At 34.5% G+C, this 24,385-nt stretch overlaps 1 protein-coding gene across 7 annotated transcripts in view; it reads right to left on the bottom strand.

Annotated features, from left to right (window-relative positions):
* The window catches only part of LOC150093675 (transcription factor CP2-like), a 357,564-nt gene that overhangs the window by 242,384 nt on the left and 90,795 nt on the right, over positions 1 to 24,385 (bottom strand). For 6 of the 7 annotated variants that reach the window (XM_090412621.1, XM_090412620.1, XM_090412622.1 and 3 more), the window contains one exon: positions 19,153 to 19,215. The exons of the other annotated variant lie outside the window; for it this stretch is intronic. In XM_090412621.1, the coding sequence (XP_090268747.1) occupies positions 19,153 to 19,215 (63 nt within the window). The remainder of the gene's footprint in view (positions 1 to 19,152; positions 19,216 to 24,385) is intronic. 7 annotated transcript variants of the gene reach the window in all.

The raw sequence follows: 24,385 nt of genomic DNA, 5'->3' as shown, positions 1-24,385 counted from the left end.
AAGGCATAGTACTGATAAGAGGAAAATGGTCACTTCCATATATGTTTTCATCAACATCCCATGTGAGCAGTCGAAAAATGGCAGGGGAGCATATTGTAAAATTGATTGCCAAATAAGAAACAGTAGGCATGTGGAAGGTATTTCCCCTGTTAATAATAAGGGGGAGGGGGGATATGTCATGTCAAGTATTTGCCCAATGATACAACCTCATCTATTCGTGTTGACACTATCCCACAGAGTGTTATGTCCATTAAAGTCACCTATCAGGAGTATGGGCTGAGGCAGTTGCATTATGAGAATATCGAGTTCCATTTCATTTAGTTCAGAACCTAGCGGTAAATATATTGAGGACTTGTCCTCATCAGGTTTATACAGTTGACCCTTGAAGAACTCAGGTTTGAACAGCATGGATCCACTTATACGTTTTTTATGAATAAATATATTGGAAAGTTTTGGGGGGGATTTGCAGCAATTTGAAAAAACTTGCTGATGAATCACATAGCTTAAAAATATTGAAAACTTAAGAAAAAGTTAGGCATGTTATGAATGCATAAAACATATGTAGATACTAGTTACTTAAATATAAAGAGCCAATAGGCTTCATTTCAGCGATATAAACATTATTTAAATTAAGGGGATATTAAATCCCACAACTGCGAGTTGCCCGAGTTTGTACTACGTACTTGGACTACTTGCATTAGCTCACGCTAGTAGTCACCGATACTTTTATAGTTTATTATACTATATTCGGCATGAAACTCTTTGATTCCAATCTTTGAGTTTCTTATTCGGTTTTAAAACAATGTGGGATTTAATATCCCCTTAATTTAAATAATGTTTATATCGCCAAAATGAAGCCTATTGGCTCTTTATATTTAAGTAACTTAATGGGTGCACCTTTTTGACAACTCGTATAGCAGAGTATATAAGTTCTTTTCGCTATACCCTTTGGTATTAATTTGGTCTAGTTACTCACTGTTGAAGCCTCAATAAAGGCTGAAACTGGTCTGGGTAGTGACCCTCCCACCATAATGTAATAACAGCATACATTTCCTAGGAAATGTGTTTTACATTATGGAAAATACCAAGAATAGCGATCAGAACTTTACCACCTTTGCTGCGAGTTGCCCAAGTTTGTACAACATACTTGAACTACTTGCATTAGCTCACGCTAGTAGTCGACGATACTTTTATAGTTTATTATATTATATTCGGCATGAAACTCTTTGATTATAATCTTTGAGTTTCTTATTCGGTTTTAAAACACTGTGGGATTTAATATCTCCTTAATTTAAATAATGTAGATACTAGTCTATTTTATCATTTACTATTATAAAGCATACACAAATCTATCATAAACACATAGATTTCTCTCGACTGCCATTTGCAGCCGAGAGAAATGTAAACAAACATAAAGATGCAGTTATTAAGTTAAGGGGATAATAAATCCCTCATTATTTTAAAGCCGGATACGAAACTTGGAGATTGAAATCTATCGAGTTCTTCGGCCGAAGAAACTATCGGCGAGTCCAAGCATAAGTCACCACCTGGGTGGTACAACACTAGGGCAACTTGGAGCAAAGGTGGAGCAAGATCCATCACTATCCTTAATATTTTCTCATAATGTAAAACACAGCTCCTAGGAGATGTATTACTGTTTTACATCATGAGGAGAGGTCACTACCCAGACTGGTTTCGACCTTCATTGAGGTCTCATCAGTGAGTAGGTACACCTGGATAATACCAAGGTTTAAGTGTACCAAATTTACATATACCCATATATTATTATTACTATAATAAAGAGCCAAGAGGCTATTTTTACGGCGGCATAAATTAAGTATCCCCTTAACTTAATGACTTAATTTACGCCGCTGGAAAGCCAGGGTTACCCCAGACACCATAAGAGCACCACAGAAATCCTTAGGCCCTGTCTCTGGAGCGAAGGGAAGGAGAACTACAGCAACACCCTTAACTCTTAGCTGATTGATTGTACTGGGCCATCCAAGACAGCCCATCTTGCTGAAGCAGAGGCCAAAGTAGTGCAAGACTACCATGATGTCTTTCTAGATGTCTATAGATCATACCGCACAGCAAACACAGTGGCAAGGCATAGTTCCCAGTGATGGTGGTCTGGAAGATGTATTGTAAAAAAGACTCATGAGAAGCAGAGCGAAGAATACGTGAAGAAAGGCAAAGAAAAAGAGTAAGAATGAAAATGGCCAGTACCATCAGTGGAAGGTCCCTTACACCACGAACAGGTGCCTCATGTGGAGGGATCTGCAGGAAGACTAAAACAGGCTAGCAGTATGAACAAATGTAAAGGCCTGTCAGTTTAACATAGCCAAGTGTAAGGTGTGCACTCTGGGAAGAGATCAGAAGCTGTGTACTATATCGATGGAACTGAACTGCAGAAAGATGAGGCCAGGGATTTGGGTGTAAATGTGGGCAGTGAGTTGACTGGTAATTGGTGATTGGGTCCTTAGAGGGCGCTAGCATCATCTTTGGCAGCAGCAGCAGCTGCTGTGCATGTGTTGCTCCGATAAGTTCTTATTGTTTATTAAATATTGGCGATACTATCAAACATAATTGGTGTTTTCTTTATTTTTGACTTTTGTTAATTGTGTTGTTCAGTCATGACTATTACTTATGCAATATTATTTCAAAAGAGTTCTATGTTATACCACCGATGCATACAAGAAAAATGATGGTCAAGACAGATGTTGAATAATGTTAATATGCAGGATTTAGTGTGATGCAGCATGCTTTTAATATTATGGATATTATTTCTGGGAAACCTCCCATGTTACTCCTCTTAACAAACTATTATATTTAGCTATTTTGCCTGCTTCTGTTCAGGAGTGCCCCTGTTTAAATGTCCTTGGCATTTTACTCACGGATTCTTATGGCATTGCAGATGTATATTTACCAATAAATATATGCAGCATAAAGGAAGAGAAATTTGCATATACCTTTTTCTGGGTGTCGTGGCTTGTTTTTTTTTTTTTCTGCGATGCGTAAACTACTGCAGTTAGGGTGTTTTGGAAGGAAGTGTCTGTGTGTGGGGGGGGGGGGGGGTAGGCAATGTGGGAGAATTATAGAAAATGGAAAAAACCCTTTTTATTTTGTATAATATATATATATATATATATATACATATACATACATATATATTATAAGGGATGGGAGCATTTTTCATATATGGTGGAAAAGGGAGTCCGTTTCGACTATGCTTGGTCGTCGTCTGAACACATGGAGGAAGTGGATGCTATGTCAGGTCGGTTAGGTGCTTCTCCTTTTGAAGTGTTTGTGTTATCGCCTATTGGTCGAGGTTGTGACCTCAATTTTATGTTGTGAAGCTTCCAAGCCTCGGAGATTATGTAGGGCCTGTGGATGTTGATAGAGTTAGCATCACATTTTATGGCAGATACTAAGCATTGTTTCATTGCCTTGTCTGTCTACTATGATGGCCTTGTCGATCCGCGGGGTATATTTTTGTTCAAGGGCGCGAACAGCTATTTCCATTTTTCCTGTGCTTTGTATTCGATTTTTCTTTTTGATGTTGCATTTTTTAGTGTTTAAATGTTCTGGAATAGGGATGTTATAATCACAAAAGTGTTCTTGTAGTCTTACCCATAAAGACCTGATAGTGGAACCTGTGTAGGTGATATCACAGTCTTTTTGGCAGGGAAATTTATAGACTACGTTGTGGTTTCAAATCTTTCTTTTTGTGTGTGAGATTTAGTGGGTTTTAGGAGATTGGCCAATTTTTGGTTTCTGGTGAATACCAGTTTGTAGTCAGTATGTTTGAAGATGTATTTATAAGCTTTGTATGTGTTTTGGGTGTATGGCAGTTTGATAATTTTTTGTGTTGGGAAGTTTGTTTTGGTACGTGGGTTGTTTTGGCAGGTTTTGGCCGTACTGTTTGCATAATTTATTAATTGTGTAGGATAGTTGTGATTTTTGAAGATCTGTGTTAGTTTTTTATTTCTGCGTTTAGATTACTATGATTGGTTGAAAATTTGTAAGCATTTATGAATTGTTATAAGATGACCGATTTTTTAACAGAATATGGATGATATGAGTGGAAATGGAGGTAGTTTCCGATATGCGAGGGCTTGTGGTATATTTTCGTGGTTATTTTGTTGTATGTTCTGATTAATGTCAAATTTAAGAAATTAATGGATTTGTTCCATTCGGTTTCATGGTGAATTTTAGTCTGTTGCTGTAACTGTTTAGGGACGCTTTTAAGGTGGTGATGTGTGTAGGATTTCCAATGCACAGAATATCATCCAAGTATCTGCCATAAAAGGTGATGCCAGGGGGGGGGGGGGGGGTAGGTGATTTTATGTGTGCTAGGAATAATTCCGCTAGTTGTCCACTGATGTTTTGGCCCATAGGGAGGTCTGAAGATTTGAATATACATGTTGTTGTTGTTGTTGAACTTGAAGAAATCTGCTGAGATTATTAGTTTTATAAAGTTAATAATGTCATTGGGCGTTAGTTTAGTACAAGAGTGTAGTAACTTTAGACATACTTCTGGGATGCAAACAGGATAGCCAAAACCCCCAAAACAAACTTCATAACACAAAAAAATGATCAAACTGAAATACACCCAAAACATATACAAAGCCTATAAATACATCTTCAAGCATACTGATGTAGGGTGTGGTCTTCTGTGAGTAGTGTGTGTACGTTGTCTAAAGTTCGGGGACTCAAACAGGATAGCCAAAACCCGCCAAAACAACCCAAGTACCAAAACAAACTTCCCAACACAAAAAAATGATCAAACTGCAATACACCCAAAACACATACAAAGCCTATAAATACATCTTCAAACATACTGACTACAAACTGGTATTCACCAGAAACCAAAAATTGGCAAATCTCCTAAAACCCACTAAATCTAACACACCAAAAGAAAGATTTGAACACCACAACATAGTCTATAAATTTCCATGCCAAAAAGACTGTGATATCACTACACAGGTTCCACCATCAGGTCTTTATGGGTAAACTACAAGAACACTTCTGAGATTGTAACATCCCTATTCCAAAACATTTTAAACACTAAAAAACACAATATCAAAAAGAAAAATTGAATACAAAGCACAGGAAAAACGGAAATAGCTGTTCACGCCCCTTGAACAAAAACATACCCCCGCAGATCGACAGTGCCATCATAGTGGACCGACAAGACAATGAAACAATGCTTAGAATATTGGAAACAATAGCCATAAAATGTGACGCGACCTCTATCAATGTCCAAAGGCCCTACATAATCACTGAGGCTTGGAAGCTTCACAACATTCCGTAAGCTAATTACCAGTAACATAAAATTGAGGTCATAACCCTGACTAATAGGCAATAACACAAACACTTCAAAAGCAGAAGCACCTAACCGACCTGACATAGCATCCACTTCCTCCATGTATTCAGATGACGACCAAGCATAGTCGAAACAGACTGCACCCCGTCAACCCCCTTTTCCCACAACCCCCCCCCTCTAAAAATCAGTTGCTGTTTTCAACCCCTTTCCCACCCCCATATAAAAAACGCCCCACCCATCCCTAATAATATAATATATATATATATATATATTACACAAAAAAAAGGGTTTTTTTTCCATTTTCTATTTTAATTCTTCCACATTGCCTAAACCCCCTCTCTCTGCGCACGCACGCACACACACACACTTCCTTCCAAAACACCCTAACTGCAGTAGTTTGCACATTGCAAAGCCACAACACCCAGAAAAAGGTATGTGTAAATTTCTCTTCCTTTATGCCACATATATTTATTGGTAAGTATACATCTGCAATGCCCTAAGAATCCATGAGTAAAAAGCCAACGACATTTAAACAGGGGCACTCCTAAACAGAAGCAGGCAAAATAGCCATAAATATAATAAATGCTTTTAATATTTTCATTGCTGAGAGTGAATAGTTTGTCTTATTTGAGCAAGAATGGAGAGAAAGTTTGTCAGAAATGTTTCATGAGCGAATGCCAGAAATGAGAGTCACGTCAGAAGAAGGAATTAAGTGACTGATGTTAAGGATATAAGGCATGATCATGAAAGTGTTATGGAGAATATAGCGGAAGCGATGAATGATAGTGCATGAAATATGAATGAGAGCTTGAAGAGGATGTAAAGAATAACGTGGATGATGTGATGCCAGTGTAGAAAGAAACAGCATGCTTACACAAACTCCCACACAGGACAAAATGTGAGCTCGAGTGACTTGGGTAAATGATTGACATGTACTACAGCTGGAGGGAGAAAGAAAGAAGCAGTGAATGGGGGGGGGGGGGAGGGAATTGCAAGAAACTGTAGAAAAAGACAGTGTATTGTACGGGGATTTGACAATAATAGTTATACTTCATGAGAAAGTGATGAAAGCATGTTTCCCAGGTGTGTAGATAAAGATTGTTAGTGAAGCTGCACGTTGACAGAAGAAAGAAGTGAACAAGTTAACATATTTTTCGCCTTATAAGATGCACTTTTTTGTACCTAAACTTTATCTGAAAATTAGGATGCATCCTATAAGCCAAATATGTCTTACAAACCAGTGCATCTTATATACTAATGTGTTTATTTATGTGTGTGCAGTTACGGTATGTCATTGCTTATCGGTAATGCATGATTAGTTTGCATGATCATTAATGGTTGTTCATTTAAATTAGTAATCAATACATTATTATATTTACAATTTTTTCATAACCCATGGATTCTACAAAGCACAATCATAGCTATATGACTACATTAAAGCATAGTGTGATTGACTGCACAAAAATGAATGGCAATAGGGAAGCAGAGTGACACTCTGGGCTTCTGCCTATAGAATAATGGTACAAACTTGGAGGATTAAGAGCAGCAATTAATAGAAGCAGATTCTAAAAAGCACCATCCCTGCAGAAAACCAGCAAAATGGCCAGAAATTGAAAATGAATTGAAAACTGATAATGGATCAAAGAAGATCTGGTTGCTGCCTATCTAAAAATTATTATTCAATGAGCAAAATTATTGACAACAGAAAGAAATATCATCGATTTTACAAGGTTGACATCATGGTGCTTTAGATTTATGAAGAGAAATTATTTATGCTGGCATCAAAAACGAAAATATCAAAATAAATGATAATTCGAAAATAAAATTATTGAGTTTCACGGATTCATCATAAATGCTATAAAACAAGACAATTTTTAACTTTCACAGATAGCTAATATGGATGAAGTGCCTCTGACTTATGGTGTGCCCTTGAACAAGACTGTTGACTCCTCCAAAGGTAAAAAAAATATTATAACTTCTGGTCGCGAAAAAACCCACTATACTATTGTTTTGTTCTGCTGTGTGGATGGAACAAAATTGTCACCTTTTTTTAATTTTTAAAAGAAAAACAATGCCCAAAGAAAAACTTCTTCAAGGAATTCATATTCATCCAAAAGGATGGATGGATGAGGAAAGGATAAGTTATGGATAAAGAAGGTGTGGTCCAGTTGTCCTGGCAGTTTATGTCAGAAACTTGCTTGTTAGTATGGAATCAGTTTAGATGCCATAAAACTGAAGCTGTTAAGAATGAACTTCACAAAATGAACACAAAAATAGCTGTAATCCCAGGAGGGCTAACCTCTGTGCTTCAACCTTCAGATGTATCAATAAACAAGTCATTTAAGGGGTTTATAAGGGAAAAATGGGTCAAATGGATGCAATGTCCAAATTTCGAAGAAACATTTACAGGTAGGAGAAAGAAGGCCACAATTTTGCAGGTGTGCAAATGGGTAAAGAGTTCATAGAATGAAGTGAACCTAATATTATTATAAAATCTTTTCAAAAGTGTGGCATTAGTAATTCTCTTGATGACTTATTATTTCAAGACAGCAATGACTCGGTTTCTGATGAAGAATCAAGTTCAGAAAATTTTTCAGAGTGAAGATGAAGATGAATAAAAATTATAAAAATTATTTTGTTTATATTATTTTATATATATATATATATAAAGGGTGTCCTGAAATTCACGCAAGATTTAAATTTAGCACCATTTGTGCGGTAAAGTGTTGCCAACGAGAAAAAAAAGACAGCGTGACAGCTGACAGTTCAGGGTTATTAAAAATGGAGCACTACACGAAAGAACAAAACATTTTCATTGTTGAGCAATATTTTAAAAATAATGAAGGTTTGGCAGCTACAGTTTGCAATTTTCGTACAAAATATGGTCGGAATAGTGATTTAACTTCATCAACTGTGAAAAGATTAATTAAAAAATTCAAGGAAACCAGATCAATTAGTGATCTTATACACTCTGGCCGTCCTTCAACAAGTTGTTCAACAGAAAACATCGAAGCAGTTCGTGAGAGTGTTGCTGAGAGTGCAGGAACATCAATTTGGCACCGTGGTCTTGAATTGGGCATTTCGAGAAGCTCTCTACAGCGTATTCTCATGAAAGATTTGCATCTTTATGCTTACAAAGTTCAATTGACTCAAGAACTGAAGTCTACTGACCACACACAGCGAAGAGAGTTCGTTGAATTGATTATAGAACAACAACAAGTGGATGCTTATTTTTCGAACAAAATCATCTTCAGCGATGAGGCTCATTTTCATCTTGATGGCTTCGTTAATCGACAAAATTGTTACATTTGGGGGTTCAAAAAATCCACGAGTGATTGTTGAGAAACAAATGCATCCACAACGTGTCATTGTTTGGTGCAGATTTTGAGCTGGAGGCATCATTAGTCCATTCTTCTTCGAAAATGCGGCTGTAAGGCAATAACAGTTAATGGTGCTCACTATCGCGACATGATAATCCAGTTTTTTGTGCCTAAATTGCAAGATATGGATGTGGACGACATGTTGTTTCAACAAGACGGTGCCACATGCTATTCAGCCCAAGAAACAATTCAATTACTGCATGAGTCATTTCCTGGTCATGTAATTTTCCGTTTTGGTGATCAGAATTGGCCGCCCAGATCATGTGACTTAACGGTGTTGGACTTTTTTCTTTGGGGTTCTTTGAAGTCTAAGGTTTATGCCAACAAGCCCACGACCACCCACACCTTGAAGGAGGAAACTGAGCACTGTATCAACGAAATTCAGCCACATTTATGCAAAACGGTCATGGAAAATTTCGACAAAAGAGTGCGTATGTGCCAGCAAAGCCATGGAGGCCATTTACCCGATATGCTATTCCATGCATAACCCTATACTGTATACTTTATTAATCAATAAGAAATTATAATTTTTAATTAAAAACCTGTGTTTTCTATCAAAATTACTTCTTGCATGAATTTTGGGACACCTTGTATATATGTGTGTGAATGTGTGTTAGATTTTTTAATGATTAGATGATTTTTTTTAAGAATAATTGTTTTCTTATCTAATAAATGGGTCCACGTGGCTAGCCGAGTGGTTACACACTCTGCAACCATATGCTTGGAAAAGGAGTGTCCTGTGTTCGATTCTCATTGCCGATATGAGGAGCTTAAGGATCTTTCTCAGACATAGCCAAGTTAGCTGGTCTTGGATGTGGACTGCATGGTTTTTCTCCTCGGTTTATCTGGGGTTTTTCCTCCTGCAAAGGGCAAACCGGTCTTAAGAACACAGCATTTCACAGAAAATTACAAATGGTTGAGTGTGGGGGTAACAACCCCACCTCGTAGTGAGTTATGAAATCCAAAAATGGGAGGTCAAGGTCCTACATAGAGCTGTAGTGCCAATTGAAGAAGAAGAAGTTCTAATAAGTTCAGATAATACACGTATTAAAATTTTAAATAAAAAAAATTAATATTTACATGAAAATATCTGATGCATAATTCATGCGTCTTATACTGCAAAGAATTTTTTTTCTTCTTTTTCTCAAAGTTTGATATGAAAAATATGATGCATCCAATACAATGGTGCATTCTATAAAAAAATATGGTAATTGTTTTGGTAAGCACAAATAATTTGTGCTTACCAAAACAATCTGTAAAAGAGTTGTTGGAAGAAGCAAAAATGATTCTACAGCAAACAATCGCTGTCTGTCATTTGGCATGCTAATAAAAAAATAATAATAAAAAAAATAAAAAGTATGGATGACCATGAATCTTTTTGAAGACTGGTTCTATAATTATTTCTGTTCATCAGCTGAAAGGTATTGTAAACAAAATAATCTTATTTCAAAAGCTTTGCTGCTTTTAGATAATTTCCTTAGCTAGACGATTTAAATGAAAATGTGAAGGTGTATTTACCACACAACATAATTTTACAGCATCTGGATCAAGTAACAATTGCAACTTTTAAGGTTTATTACATGAACAGAACAGGCATTTCAACCAACTACATGCAGCAAGCCACTGGTCTGGTGAAGTTCTAGAAAAATTACAATATACAAAATGTTAAAATTACTGACAAAGCATAGTACCAGTCGTCATCAAGTAATATAAGAGCTGTATAGAAAAAACTTCTGTCACATTTTGTAGGATTTACCTAACAGATGGATTTTGTTATTGAACAAATAGCTAACAATGGGAAAGAACTAGGCTTAAATGAAATAAACAGACTCTATAAAGTTCAGGAATTATTAAACTCACATTCAGAAGAACTGCATGAAAATTATCTGTTAAACAACATGCATATGAAGAACACAATGATCGCTATGTAGAAGAATATATCATTTTGTTCTGAATTGCAATTCTGAAAAGAGGTGTAACTTTTAAAGAATTTGAATCACTATTTCAAACTATTGAAACTTCAAAACAACACTTTACGGATATCAACCATATCAACCCTAACCTTGATTACAGTATGCAAGTTCACAAGAATGTCAACAAACTATGAGCTGTTACAAAGAGATGTACATACAGAAAAAAAGAAGCAAAAGTCAGCGTGAACTACCTCGTTCAAATAATTTCATAATTTGCTTTTAAATATACTTGTATGTATAATTACGAATACATATTATGCAATATTTAATAAACTTTCATTTGTTTCAAACATTTTATTATCCTTCAAAATTTTAAAATTTTCAAAAACTTCAACAATGTGGCAGTGAAATTTATGAGAAGAACTGCAAAATACACATTAGATTTAAAAAAAAAAAAAAAAAAAAAAAAAAAAAAGGAACGAAGACATTTTAAAAGAACTGAAAACAAAATCAATAGAAGAAAAACCAAATAATTATAAACAAAAATGGATTGAACATGCAAACCGAATGGCCAACACCCAAATCTTAAACAAATACTAAAATATAAGCCAACTGGAAAGAGAAGGCAGGGTAGACCTCAAAAAAGGATATTGGATAATGAGACCGGAACAGACCAATATGGTCTATACCTGTAATTAGTGTTATGATGATATTATCCTTTACAGTTATACTAGCAGTGAAAATAGTAAAAACAAATATATTTTAAAAAATTTAGTAAAGATTTTGAAAGTGCATAGATCATTTAAATTTTTTTTCATTGCTTGATTAACATGTTTTCTCTTAGCATATTTCCACAGGATAAATTAACCGTGTAAGGCAAGAGATTCCTGTATCTGTGTCCATCAGGTTATGAGCAAGCACATCACCTATTTAGATCAAGAGGAGTATAGGTCTAAGTAACTGGGTTAAGTACTTTGGTTTCCAAGGTGTTCAAATATAGAAAGTGGCTAGGAGATAAAATTATATTGCTTGTGCAACTTTTCCCCTCCTTGTAAAGCAATCAACATTAACAGTGAACTTGAACAATTCATCAATATCAGGATAAAATAAGATTGAATAATAATAATTATTAATCAGGACCTCCATGGCATCTCAAGACTCAGCATGGGAAGCTCATTCTAGATAACATATCCCTCCCTGTCACTATCTGTACTTTCACCACCTTATCAAACAATCTTCCATGCAAAAAAAAAAAAACCCCACCTCTCACCTTCTTACTCACCATTTCCTTTTACACTTTACAGAGATAGCTTCTTGTCATTCAAAATCTCCCCTCAGCAGTTTAAAAGTCTCAATCATATCACTCCTTTGTCTTCTATTTGCCAAACTCTGAGTTCGCATGCCCTAAGTTTATCCTGATAACCAATAACCAATAACCAACAGGGTACAGTTCATTTATCATTCGTTATTTGCCTCTGTATCCTATACTCTTTTCAAGGTCACATCATCCCTGTCAAATTCCAGTGACCAGATTTAAGTATAATAATCCGATGTGGTCTGATTAGGACTTCATGATGGAATCACCACTCGTATCCTTGCTGGTCAACATCCTTCCAAATAAGATAAAGTATCATTTAGTAGTATGTTAGTAAACGTAAGGAGTAGCATCACACCTGATCACAACATGTGAATTTTTAAACATGAAATTTCTGAACCTCTAATATTTTTTTTATAAAATTTTAGAGTTTCATAAAATCAGATTTTTTTTTTTTTTTTGTAAATTTCCTTGGAAAGCAAATAAATTACATTGATAAGCAGCATGTGAAGTCCAAGTTCTTGTCATGGTATACAGTGTGTGTATGAAACAGGCTACCAATATTGCTGCTAGTGCATTTTCAGAGAATGTTTTCAAAGAAAGATGCAAAAGATAATTAGACACTTTGTGATCTGAAAAAGGCCCTCCCTCCTTAAACCTCCTGTGGAAGAGTTTGCATAATAACAATAATAATAAATAGGGGGATACTGCTTGAAAGGGGGTGGGATAGCAATTCTGCAAATTGTTTGGGTAAGTTTTCAAGTGAGACTATCAATACTGTCACCTAGTGGATGAGAGTAATGATAATGACAGACTTTGGTGTTGGTGGTTATTCAGTTTGAATTGTTATTGTTTCTACAACAATCTAATTGAGTGTTTTTTTTTATTTATTATTATTTTTTTTTTACCACAATTGTAATTTGTGTTCTGAATATGCTGGTGTGAAGTGGAGTGAAATATTAATAACTCAATAAATTATGTATTTTGTTATACTGGTGTTGTTTGGTAATGAATTAATACAATGCATATATTTATGCATTTTATTAATTAAAGTACTATTATGTAAAGTAAAGTAAATATTATAAATATTATTTCTAAATATTTTAGAGTCCGATAACCCTACAGTGGTTTTGCATAGTAGGTACAGTTTTCCAAAAATATTCAAATCAAATAGAGCCCATTTGATTCAAATCAAATAGAGCCCAAATCAAATCATGCGAAAGACATGATAATGTCTTTCGCATGATTCACTTCTGTGCCAATCATTTTCCAATTTCTGAAAAATTAAAGAACATCCACACATGAAAGATATCTGCATAAACAATTACACTATCATATATCCCAACAACACTGTATCCTTAAAACATGAACACACCTAACAAGGCTATTTGTTTTAATGACATAGCAATTACCACTTAAATCAATTGCTGGTGCTAATCTTTTTAGTCAAAGGCTATAGTAAAATACATAAATACTATACTTCTCTGATTTTCCCTTGACATGCGAAATCACAGTATTTCTCTTTCCTTATTTTTCTCTCATATCTTGAATGAATACGAACTTCATGCCACTATTAAACTACACATTATCCGTTCTCCTCCACCATCTGATATATCCAAGAGCCACTAAATATATTAAATGTCATGTGCCTGCAAATTGGCCTATTTTTCAAAGAAAGAACTGTAACATATGCTTTGAAAAATACATGCAATATATATATTACCCTCATTCTGACAAGGCAAGATTAGCAGATCTTGCATTGGATACCTCCCCGCTTCACACATGATTGGATGGACACAAAAAAGATACTACAAAAACTTATATAAAATTTGGGAGACTGCTATTCTAAGACTATTTATGATCAATGGCTATAAGCTCTCTATATGTCGACCAATGGTGTGTTGTGCTTGCTAAGACTATAATTCTCACTTGTTACATTACAATTTTGAACTGCTTTCTCCTACACTGGATATATGTTTGCTTCCGTGTGATAAGATAGGTACCAGCTGAGTATAAAAGATTGAAGAGATGATTAACTATAAATTCATACGTATGCTGCAGTAATTAACTTTTTAATATGTAAATATTTCATCTTAAGTATCATAAGACATCATCAGTACAGTTATTAAACAACAATAGGAATTACATTTAATAAAAAAAAAAAAAAAAAAAAAAAAAAACAGTGTGCATGCCTGCTTACATTGGAATCCCTCTATGTATACGGTAGCATGTTTAAGGATTAAAAACTATTGAGCTGTAATTAAATTAAATTAAAATATAACTGATAAATTTATTTTATACAGTTGAGGATAATTTCCTAGACTTTTGGGATAGCAAGACAGTCGTTACGGTTAAGATAGGTCTGTGATATAAGGCTTCAGCACTTTCTTTATATAAACGCCTCATGTTTATATATAGATCTATATAGTAGCTTGGTGTACTGCCACTGGATCCTGTGGTTGGTGTTTTCAACTCCATGTTGCACGAGACCAGATTTGTGAGGTTTGATAAGAACGGATGTTGTCTTGATGTTCAGAGATCGGTTTATTTACAGATCTTCCTGTTTGTCCATAGTAAGACAAGTTACAAGAACATGGCACTTGGTATACACCAGATAACATCAGTGATGAGAGTTTTGTCTTTTGGAGAAGATAACAAATTGTGAATTTGGTTGATTGGTTTATTAGGTAGTAGCAAGTTTGTTTATTAGGTAGTAGCTTGATGTTCAGAGATGCCTTTGAAGCATCTCTGAACATCAAGACCACATCCGTCTTATCAAACCTCACAAATCTGGTCTCCTGCAACATGGAGTTGAAAATACCAACTACAGGATCCAAAAGCAACATGCCAAACTACTATATAGATACATATATAAACATGAGCATTTGTATAAAGAAAGCGAAAGCTGAAGCCTTATGTCACAGACCCAATCTTAACTGTAACGACTGTCCCACTATCCCAAAAGCCTGGGAAATTGTTATCTGCAACTGTATAAAATAAATTTATCAGTTATATTTTAATTTAATTTAATTACAGCCCAATAGTTTTTAATCCTTAAACATGCTACTGTATACATAAAGGGATTCCAATGTAAGCATGCCCACTAATGTGTTTTTTTGAATGTAATTCCTATTGTTGTTTAATAACTGTACTGATGATGTCTTATGATACTTAAGATAAAATATTTACATATTACTAAAAAGTTAATTACTGTGGCATACATTTGAATTTATAGTTATGTAAGTCTATATAAGAAATGAAAAGATGATAGAAGACAGGTATTAGTTCTGGAGCATATTTAATTACAATAAAAGAGATGCTATTAGGACCAGAAGACTTTGCAGTGTCCCGGTTGTCTAATATTCATGTCTTTTTGCCAAAAGAGGCACATGGTGCCTCTTTTGGCAAAAAGACTCTGAGTTGAGGTGCTAACAGTTGAGGTTGCTTGGTTGCTAAGGGTGGTGAGATCTAGATGAGAGAGAGGCAGATACAAAGGTGAGCAGCAGTTGAGTCTAATGTCTTTTGCGCAGCTTCCATTTGGACAAGAGGCAAATTTTTGGTATTGGTCTTTATGATGTTGGATTTGGATTTGCCGATAACTGTTTTACATTTATTGCATATTTCCATATAGGCTGCATATGAAGCCACCTGGGGTAAGAAGATTTTTTTTTTACTTCAAATGCTTTCATACATCTTCTGTTTCCAGGACTTGGAAAGCGGATGGGAATTTCAGATGGAATGAAGGATGAAAGCGTTCATGCCAGTGCGGATGATTTCTATAACTCCGTCAGTACAGGTGTTAGGATCAGAGTAGCAGAAGCAAGAGTCATGCCATGGAATGGAAGAGTAGTAGTTCCAGAGGTCATCCCACTTGGTACTTTGTAGTGCTGATGGACACAACGTTGGGTGTGGTCAGAGAAGGTGTGTTCTGTGAGACCAGAAACATGCACAAGATTGTGGTCTGAGTTGCCAAGAGGAAAAGTAACCTCTACAATGTGCCTGGAAGGCAAACTGTAGAGGAATATTGGGAATGTAGGTAGGTAGGTAGGTGTATGATTTGCATTAGACCACTGTTTATAGCTTCTGTATCACATCCAGCTTGATCGGTAGTGTTGGAGAAGGAAGAGCTAGTTGGAATTGTGGGCATTCAGGTCACCTAAGAAGAGGACTTCACTATTTGGATAGCTAGATTGAAGGCAGTCAAGTTTCATTATGGGAAAGGTGAAGAAGTCAGAATAGTTTTCAGAGTTTGGAGACCAGTAAATGCTGCAGATGAATGTTACTAAGTGGAACAAGGAACCTTGAGCCAGAGGAAGTCAAAAGCAGGGAATTCTAAATTTGGCATTCTTTGGTGGGTGATGTCTGAAAGCACAAATTTCACTACAAGAGTGGTGAAATGAATCATGAAGAGTATAATTAAACATTGAAGGTGAACTGTGGTTAATATAGCTGCAGTTTGGGTTTCTATTAAGAAAATGAGATCTTTGGATGTCTATAAGTGGTGATGAACATTATTTATGTTGGAATTTATGCTACAGATGCTATAAAGCGAAAGTGAAAATGATATTGTTTGGTAGGGATCCGAGTATTTGGAATATTGTATTTGGTTTGATTTGTTTAGATGAACTGGTTACTGGGGGAGATTTATTCTGATCACAGCATGACATCATTGTTTGTCTGTTTCATTTTTGGTTTAGTGTTAGATGAAAGGAAATAATGAGGACATGCAGTGGGAGGAGACTCATGCTCCATCTCCAGGCATGAACTGGCAGAATATGTGGTAGAGGGATTATATGCCTGTTGAATGGGAAGCCTCCTGACTCACTACTAACAGGTTCAAGGCCAATGTACTATCTAGCAGCTGGAGAAGAGAGGGAGGGACAGAGACTGGGAACCCCCCCCCTGCTCTGGAGGTCGAACATAGCCGTTACCACTTCAGGTCCCCAATAAGCAGGGTGGTGATATGTCACCAGGCAATGAAGGTCATTTACCACCTAGTGGTTTAGTTGACATTTCCTCCAACTAGGAAGATATTCTTTTACAGAAGAAAGAATTTACTCCAGAATAAGTGCAACATTATATATTACACTTATAACTGAAAGAATAGACTCCCTTAGCTCAGTCAGTAGATAAGCTCTTTGAAAAGACCTTGGTTCAAATATAGCCTAGGATGCGAGGAACTTTTATAGAGATTTTCGTACCTGAAGCTGAAGAAGTAGATAAGAATCACAGAGATATGATAAAAGGTAATAATCATCTTCTATTCAAATGATCTTAAGCAACCAATGGTGAATTAACTAGCATCATAAGAAGGTAGCTAGATTTTCCTTCCAAGAACTCTTATTTTTCATCCTGTAGAACAGGCAAACTGACCTAAGAATGCATATACAATTGATAGACATATTATGTAGATAAGATAAGCTGCATTATCACAGCATCAAGTATAAGTCATGCCAGACTCCTGAGCCTAATGTGTTGAATGAATGATGGAAATGATATAATTTCCATTGTCTGTTTAATGAAAATTATTTATTAGGAATGTCCACAATTATTTTACATCGAATTAAAACTTTATCGGCAAGTTCCCTTTATTACTTCATTTTTTTTTTAATTCTTAATCTTCTTCAATAACTTAACTTGCAAAAGAGAAACTTAAACAAGCTGTAAGAACAATAAAACTTATGCATGAAATCAACTTCAGATTGATAGGTCCTTTGTTCTTTGTGGAATTTTACTGAGATTAACAACTAAGGTAAAATAGCCAGTCCCTCCAAATCCATACTTACTTTGTTCTTTTTACTTCTAAAAGTACAATAACATTAAATATGAAAGATAAGAAAAGTAATTTTTTTAAAAAAAAATAGAAAAAAATGCAGACCTTGCATTTAATGTCCAGAAAGCAAATGAAGTCTGACAGAAGTAACCGTTATTACAAGACTTATCCTAAGACAAATGACACTTGGTAGGTCAATAGTAATAATTATGATTATGGTGCCACCCCCCCCCTTTTTTTTTTGGTCAATTGAAGCATATTTACTTATATGGTGGGTCAAACAGTCAAGTGTAGCACTTGCTCACCTGTTACTAGAGTTCCAATATGCTGACCTTTGCTACTTCAGATATGTACTTAGGGATATATAACAAATATGGTATATATGCTTAAAAATTATGTACAGTATGCACAATAAATTCAAAGTTTCACTTTAGTATTTACAGTTTGTAAGGAATAAAAAGAGAAAATAGGAAAGAATACATGAGAACGCATTTTTGGAAATTATGGAGACAACTACCATGTTTGAATAAAAACTTTAGTTTACTATTACTAAAATTTTACAATTCGACGTTTCGACCTTTATGTTAAGGTCACGGTGCAAGCCTAAAAGAAAAGAATACATGAGAACATTATAAATACTAGTGATGAGGCAATCTTCTCAAGGTTAAGTAAGAGCGTTAATTTAAGTGCTTTATTTTCAGGCAAGAAACTCCATAATGACAGCAGAGTATGTTTGTTGAAACAGTCTGAAGATAAGAACAGAAATTAAATTTCTACTAAAACTTCTTTAAGTATAGCTTTCTGTGTATTATATATTTCAGTTAGTATCTCTAAATGACCCTAGAAAACAACAGTTAAGTTTTACAAAAATATGAGAGATGAGATTAGATCTCCTGAGATGAGTTTGTAGATGAGGGAGAGTAAGGGGGAATGCCTTTAAGGACACCAGGGAGGATATAGATTGGGTTGATGACACATAGCTGAAGAAATAAAGATCACATAGATATGAGAAAAGGTTTGTTTTATGTTTCATGCTTAATAATCATCTTCTACTCAAATGGTCTTAAGCAACCAAAAAGCATCCTTGAAGTACAAATAAATTGCCATTAGACTAATGAAGGATGAGTAAAATAATTTAGATAAAATATGATGGATCTCTATTGTATTATAATAAGAGAAAAATATCAAACTGAAAATAGGATTGAGATATATACCCAATTCTATTTTGTTACAGGATATAAAGAGAGAGAAGAAAAAACAAATGCAATAAGCAAAATAATAAATAGAATGGCAAAATCAAAAAACAGAAAATGAAAGCACTAGTAATATATATTTTTGCATAATGAAAAGATATGGTGTGCGTATATATAGTCATATACAGAATTCCTAGATATATTAAAACAAGAAAGAGAACTTCAACTTAATTATAAAAGAAATATGTCCACCTAATGATATCAGTGATGATATCTTGTAGGCAACAAAAAGCCTCATCGTTCTGTGGGGAAAATCTGAAAGAGATAATGTCACATTAGTGTCTACAATAAATGCATCCAAAGAAGTAACCAAAAACCAGTTGAATGGCTAATGAATAATCACTCAAGATTTACCTTAACTTTGAACTAGATAATATGAATAAACTTAAACCAAGGTGGGGAGGCAAAAATGCAGTGCAACATACACACACACACACACACACACACACACACACACACACACACACACACACACACACACACACACACACACACAAAAGATATACCCCACAATAATGAACTACTTTTTAAAATGTGAAACTATATCATAACCTCTACAGCTTAAATTATTATTAACTGTAATATTTTTTTTCTCAAAGTAGAAAACTGCATTAAGAAAACAAAACAAATTACCAAGTAACAATATACAAATATACACATTTACTGCTATAATAAATAGCATTTACTTCTATTTATTATAGCAGTAAATGCAGTAATTCATGGTTTCAAGAAACAGGAGTATTTATTTGGTATTCAAATAACTTTCGTGTCTGCTTGTATGAGAATTTAAAGCTTAATATGGTATTCACACTACAAGAGGGTGATAATAATTACATAATTTTTCTCACAGATATTTAGAGAATATTCTAATCAATAAACTTCTTATTTTACCACTGATGAAGAAAGAAAGAAAAAAAAATGAATAAAGCAGGAATGGAGGGAAAATAAATGAATTTATACTGTCTCCATCTTGTCTCCTTTTTTTTTTTTTTTGGAAAGGTACCAAACAAATGTTGTACTTTGTTGCTTTACTTGAAGACTGAGGGGGGAGGGGGGAGGGAGAGAGAAAGAGAGAGAGAGAGAGAGAGAAAGAGAGAGAAGAAATTATAATAACATTTCAGACTAATAATATTAACCTCCTTACCAGCCACAATACATCTATCCACTGACCAAAACATGGATGCGAAGTATACAGTGGTTGATCATTTCATTTTGCAGTGGGTGGCTGAATGGGTGGTTAAGGCATGCAATAAAAAATAAAAATTTAAAAAATTAAAAAAAAAAAAAAACATCCAGCAAATTTAGAAGTGGGGGGGTGGAGAAGAATGACAAAAATATTACAATATTCATATGTCACTAAAAAAAAAAAAGTGATATTCCCAAAAAACACTAATCCATAAAAGAGTACACCAAGTAAAAAACAAATTGGTAGCAATAAATTATAGATCGGATCACTTAAGTAAATGATGCACAACAAGAGAAAAAAAAACCACAACTTTTTTTAAAATGCCCAAAATTTTGTGCATCAGCCTGCATTTCAATACCAATGACATTCACTACTTACTAATTTCTAAGTACAACTTCTTACAGAATTTTCTACACTTGAAGCAATCCTCTGTAATAAGTAATGAACTAGACATATTTATGTAAATATATACTAGTGTATTCTGTTTCTTTCTAGAAACAAACCATTTCTTATATGTCTATGCACACACACATACAAGCACACACAAAATGTTACAATAAATATTTACAGGATCTGAGAGTCTGATTAGAAAAAATAAAACAATTAAACACAGACTGAGATTATGCATATGCAAAAAAATTATAGAGCTATATTAAATAGTTCTTTCTTTGTCAGTCAGGTCAATTCCAGAGAAAACACACAAGGAATGGTAAAAAGAAAGAGAAGCCAGTTCAATGATGAATTAGCAATACACACAGGGGTTGATCAGCTGTCATTCAATTATGGGGTTGAGGAACAAAGAAATTATAAAACTGAGTTCAAACGCACGTGCACAAAGTTTTTTGTGGCATTTGTACACAAGCTGTATTAATAAAAGTTTTTGTGTGAAATAGCACTTTTTTTTTCTTTTTTTTTGTTAGGAAATTTTATTGGCCTTTTTAGTTATCTTACACTAGTTACTTAGGTGGTGCTTTTTGGAACTGTCAGTTGTTTAATTTGAACTTAACATGTACTGAAAATGCCTGTGACACACAGGCGAAAATTATACTATAAAAAAAAATTTTTTTTTAAATCTTTTTACGTGAGATTTTCCGTCATTAATTTTGTATTTAAATCTACATGTGTCAGAGAGAGAGAGAGAGAGAGAAAGAAGAAACTTTCAAATACTCTTGAGACTCCTAATCTTAAGGGATATAAAAAATTCTCATAGGGATTTCATGTGTCCTCAAATGCATACCTAAGCTTGGATACTGGCAGGTATTCATTAAAAATATAACTATAATTTACATTACCGCTGCTAATTTTGTATCTTCAGAACACAACTAGTATGTCTAGTATGCCATTACATACAAGCACTAACAATCAGTTAATGCTGATTGTTACTGGGAATTTAAAATTGTAACACACACACAAGAAAATAATTAACATCCTAATTTTGGCATTCTGTGCTGCTGCTGGATAAATAGAAAAAATGTTAAGTTAAAAAATGGTCTTAAAATGATTGTCTTCCAAATTTTTGGAAAATTAATACAGTCATATTTTCACTCTGTAGATGCTTCTGCTGCATAATGTCCAAAGCAATATCAATGATTCTAAACAATAAAAATGAGAAGCATTAAACAAAAATTTAATTATGTCATTTTGCTCACACAAGAACAAGCTTCTTAACACGTTCGCTGCCACGCTACTCAGTCATAGTTTGTTCCTGCACGCCAAGCACTTTCACGTCTTCAAGGTCACTACGAGTAATCTCGTAGCCGGCTTATCAGATAGAATTTTGTTTCATATGCCAACTACGAGTAATCTCGTATCACTTCCATCTATGTATTACATGTTCTGATGCCAGTGTTTATTGCGTCTAGTTCAGTTTTAGTTTCTAGTCTCTAAGAACCTTCAATTTCGCCATGGCCAGTAATAGAAAACTTACTGATATAGAAGTAGAAGCTTATGCTAATATGAGCGATGATGAATTTCATGAGATATTTGGTTCCGATTCCGAAGATGATCCTACAGACGACTCTAGCAGTGACTCCGATGAAGAAGAAACTTTTGAAGATGAAGTTAGCAACCAGCCAAATACATCAACTTATTGGGAAAATTCAGAAGAAGAGCCCCCACAATTTGACTTTGTTGAAACTGCAGGTTTTAAAATTGACACTGGAAATTTCAGTATCAAAAGGTTAGTTGAACTTTTCTTTTCTGAAGATTTTCTCACAATTTTAGTAGAACAAACCAATTCATATGCTTTACAAAATATTGAGGAAAGCCGAGCGAAGCTCAAAAAAAGTCGAAGAATTTCTAACTGGAAAGCAACAGACATACCTGAAATGAAATTATTTCTTGGACTTTTACTTCATATGGGTCCGTGTAATTTACCATCTATTGAGCATTATTGGAGTACAAATCAACTTTACAATTTGCCATTTTGGCGCTATAAAATGAGCCGAAATCGATTTCAAATTTTATTGCGTCATTTGCATTTCGCAGATAATTCTCAAGCAGCTAATGATAAATTGCACAAATTAAGACCAGTCCTAGATCATTTTAATAGTGTAATGCGAAATTGCTACACACCAGACAGAAACTTATGTATTGATGAGTCAATGGTGTTGTGGCGCGGTAGACTGGCATTTTGGCAATACATAAAAAACATAAATATGGCGTGAAATTCTATGAACTGTGCAAATCAAATGGATTGGTGATAAAAATAAAAATTAATACAGGAAAATCTGAATCCTCTTTAGCGAAAATAGGTCACGCATATGATGTTGTATTCCACTTGATGGAAGAATATTTAGACAGGGGTTATGTATTGCATATGGACAATTTTTATAATTCTGTAGCTCTAACAGAATCGCTTACCAACAGAAAAATGTATGTGTGTGGAACGCTGAGAAATAATAGGAAAAACAATCCACCAGATGTTATTCAGAAGAAACTAAAGAAAGGGGAATTTGTCTGGCAAAGACCTGTTGTAGTTAGCAAATGGAAGGATAAGAGGGAAGTCCTTTCCATTTCAAATATGCACAGATTTGAAATGGTTGAAGCGCAAAATCGGAATAGTAAATTTCAGTTAAAACCGAATATCGTTAGGGATTATAATTTGGGTATGCCAGGCACCGATCTTTCTGATCAAATGCTTTCATACTATTCCACCTTACGAAAGACAATTAGATGGCCAAAGAAATTGGCAATATGCATTTTTGAGGTATACATTCAAAATGCGCATAAATTTTATAACATGATTATTGGAAATGCAATGTCTGCATTAAAATTTAGAGATCAATTTATCTCAATTTTTGCTGGAATGGATGAACTTACAGCATCAGAGAATATCAGGAGGAATCGGGATTTTCATTATTTGGAAATTTTACCACTAACAGAAAAAAAGAATCAACCGACAAAGCCATGCCGTGTCTGTACAAGAAACAAACGTAGACGCGAAACACATTATTATTGTCCTGTTTGCCAAGAAAAACCACCATTGTGCTGGAAAATTGTTTTAAAATGTACCATTCTTAATTTGAATAATTTTTTTTTTTTTTTTTTTATTTTACTGAGTGCTTTTTTATTTCATTGATTGGTTTTTATTTTTATTGATTTTACTGGTTTTAAATTGATTTACAAATTACGTGTTATACTACGGATTAACTCACACTTGCCATAGGAGGTTGGTAATCGACATACGAGTATACTTGTAGTTTGGCATCTGAGGCACATACACAATATACTATATTTTAGTTGAAATTATTTCTCTTCTACCAAGCCCCCAGATATGCTCTCCACTTTATTCAGAATCCAAGGGTCCAAATTAAGGTAATTATACAAAGGAATAACTCGTGTTTGGCATAGGAGGTCAGTAAATCGACATACGAGTATACTCGTAGTTGGCAGCGAAGTGTTAAGCAAATAGAAGAGATAACTATTTATTATGATATATAATAAAAATTGAACATATAATGTAAAAACAAAACTGTATTTATTGAGGAAATTACAGTGTAGACTAATATTAACTAAAATAAATTTAATTAATACTTCCAATATTTTGGCAAAGTGTAGTGTAGCATAGTTCCTGCATGCATATCTTGCTATATTTTGTTTCCTGACACTGGCAATTTAACTGCCAAAATACTGGAGGTATTAATTAAATTTATTTTAGTTAATATTAGCCCATGTTACAATTTCTTTAAAAAAATACAGTCATGAATAGCCAACATTTTTGTTGTTTGAAGTTTACTG

Source organism: Typopeltis vanoorti, chromosome 23, assembly GCF_054136105.1.
Source record: "Typopeltis vanoorti isolate ZY-2024b chromosome 23, IOZ_Tvanoo_1.0, whole genome shotgun sequence".
Taxonomy (NCBI): Eukaryota; Metazoa; Arthropoda; class Arachnida; order Uropygi; family Thelyphonidae; genus Typopeltis; species Typopeltis vanoorti.
Note: the sequence above shows the minus strand (reverse complement) of the source record. Positions and strands in the feature narration are given on the sequence as shown.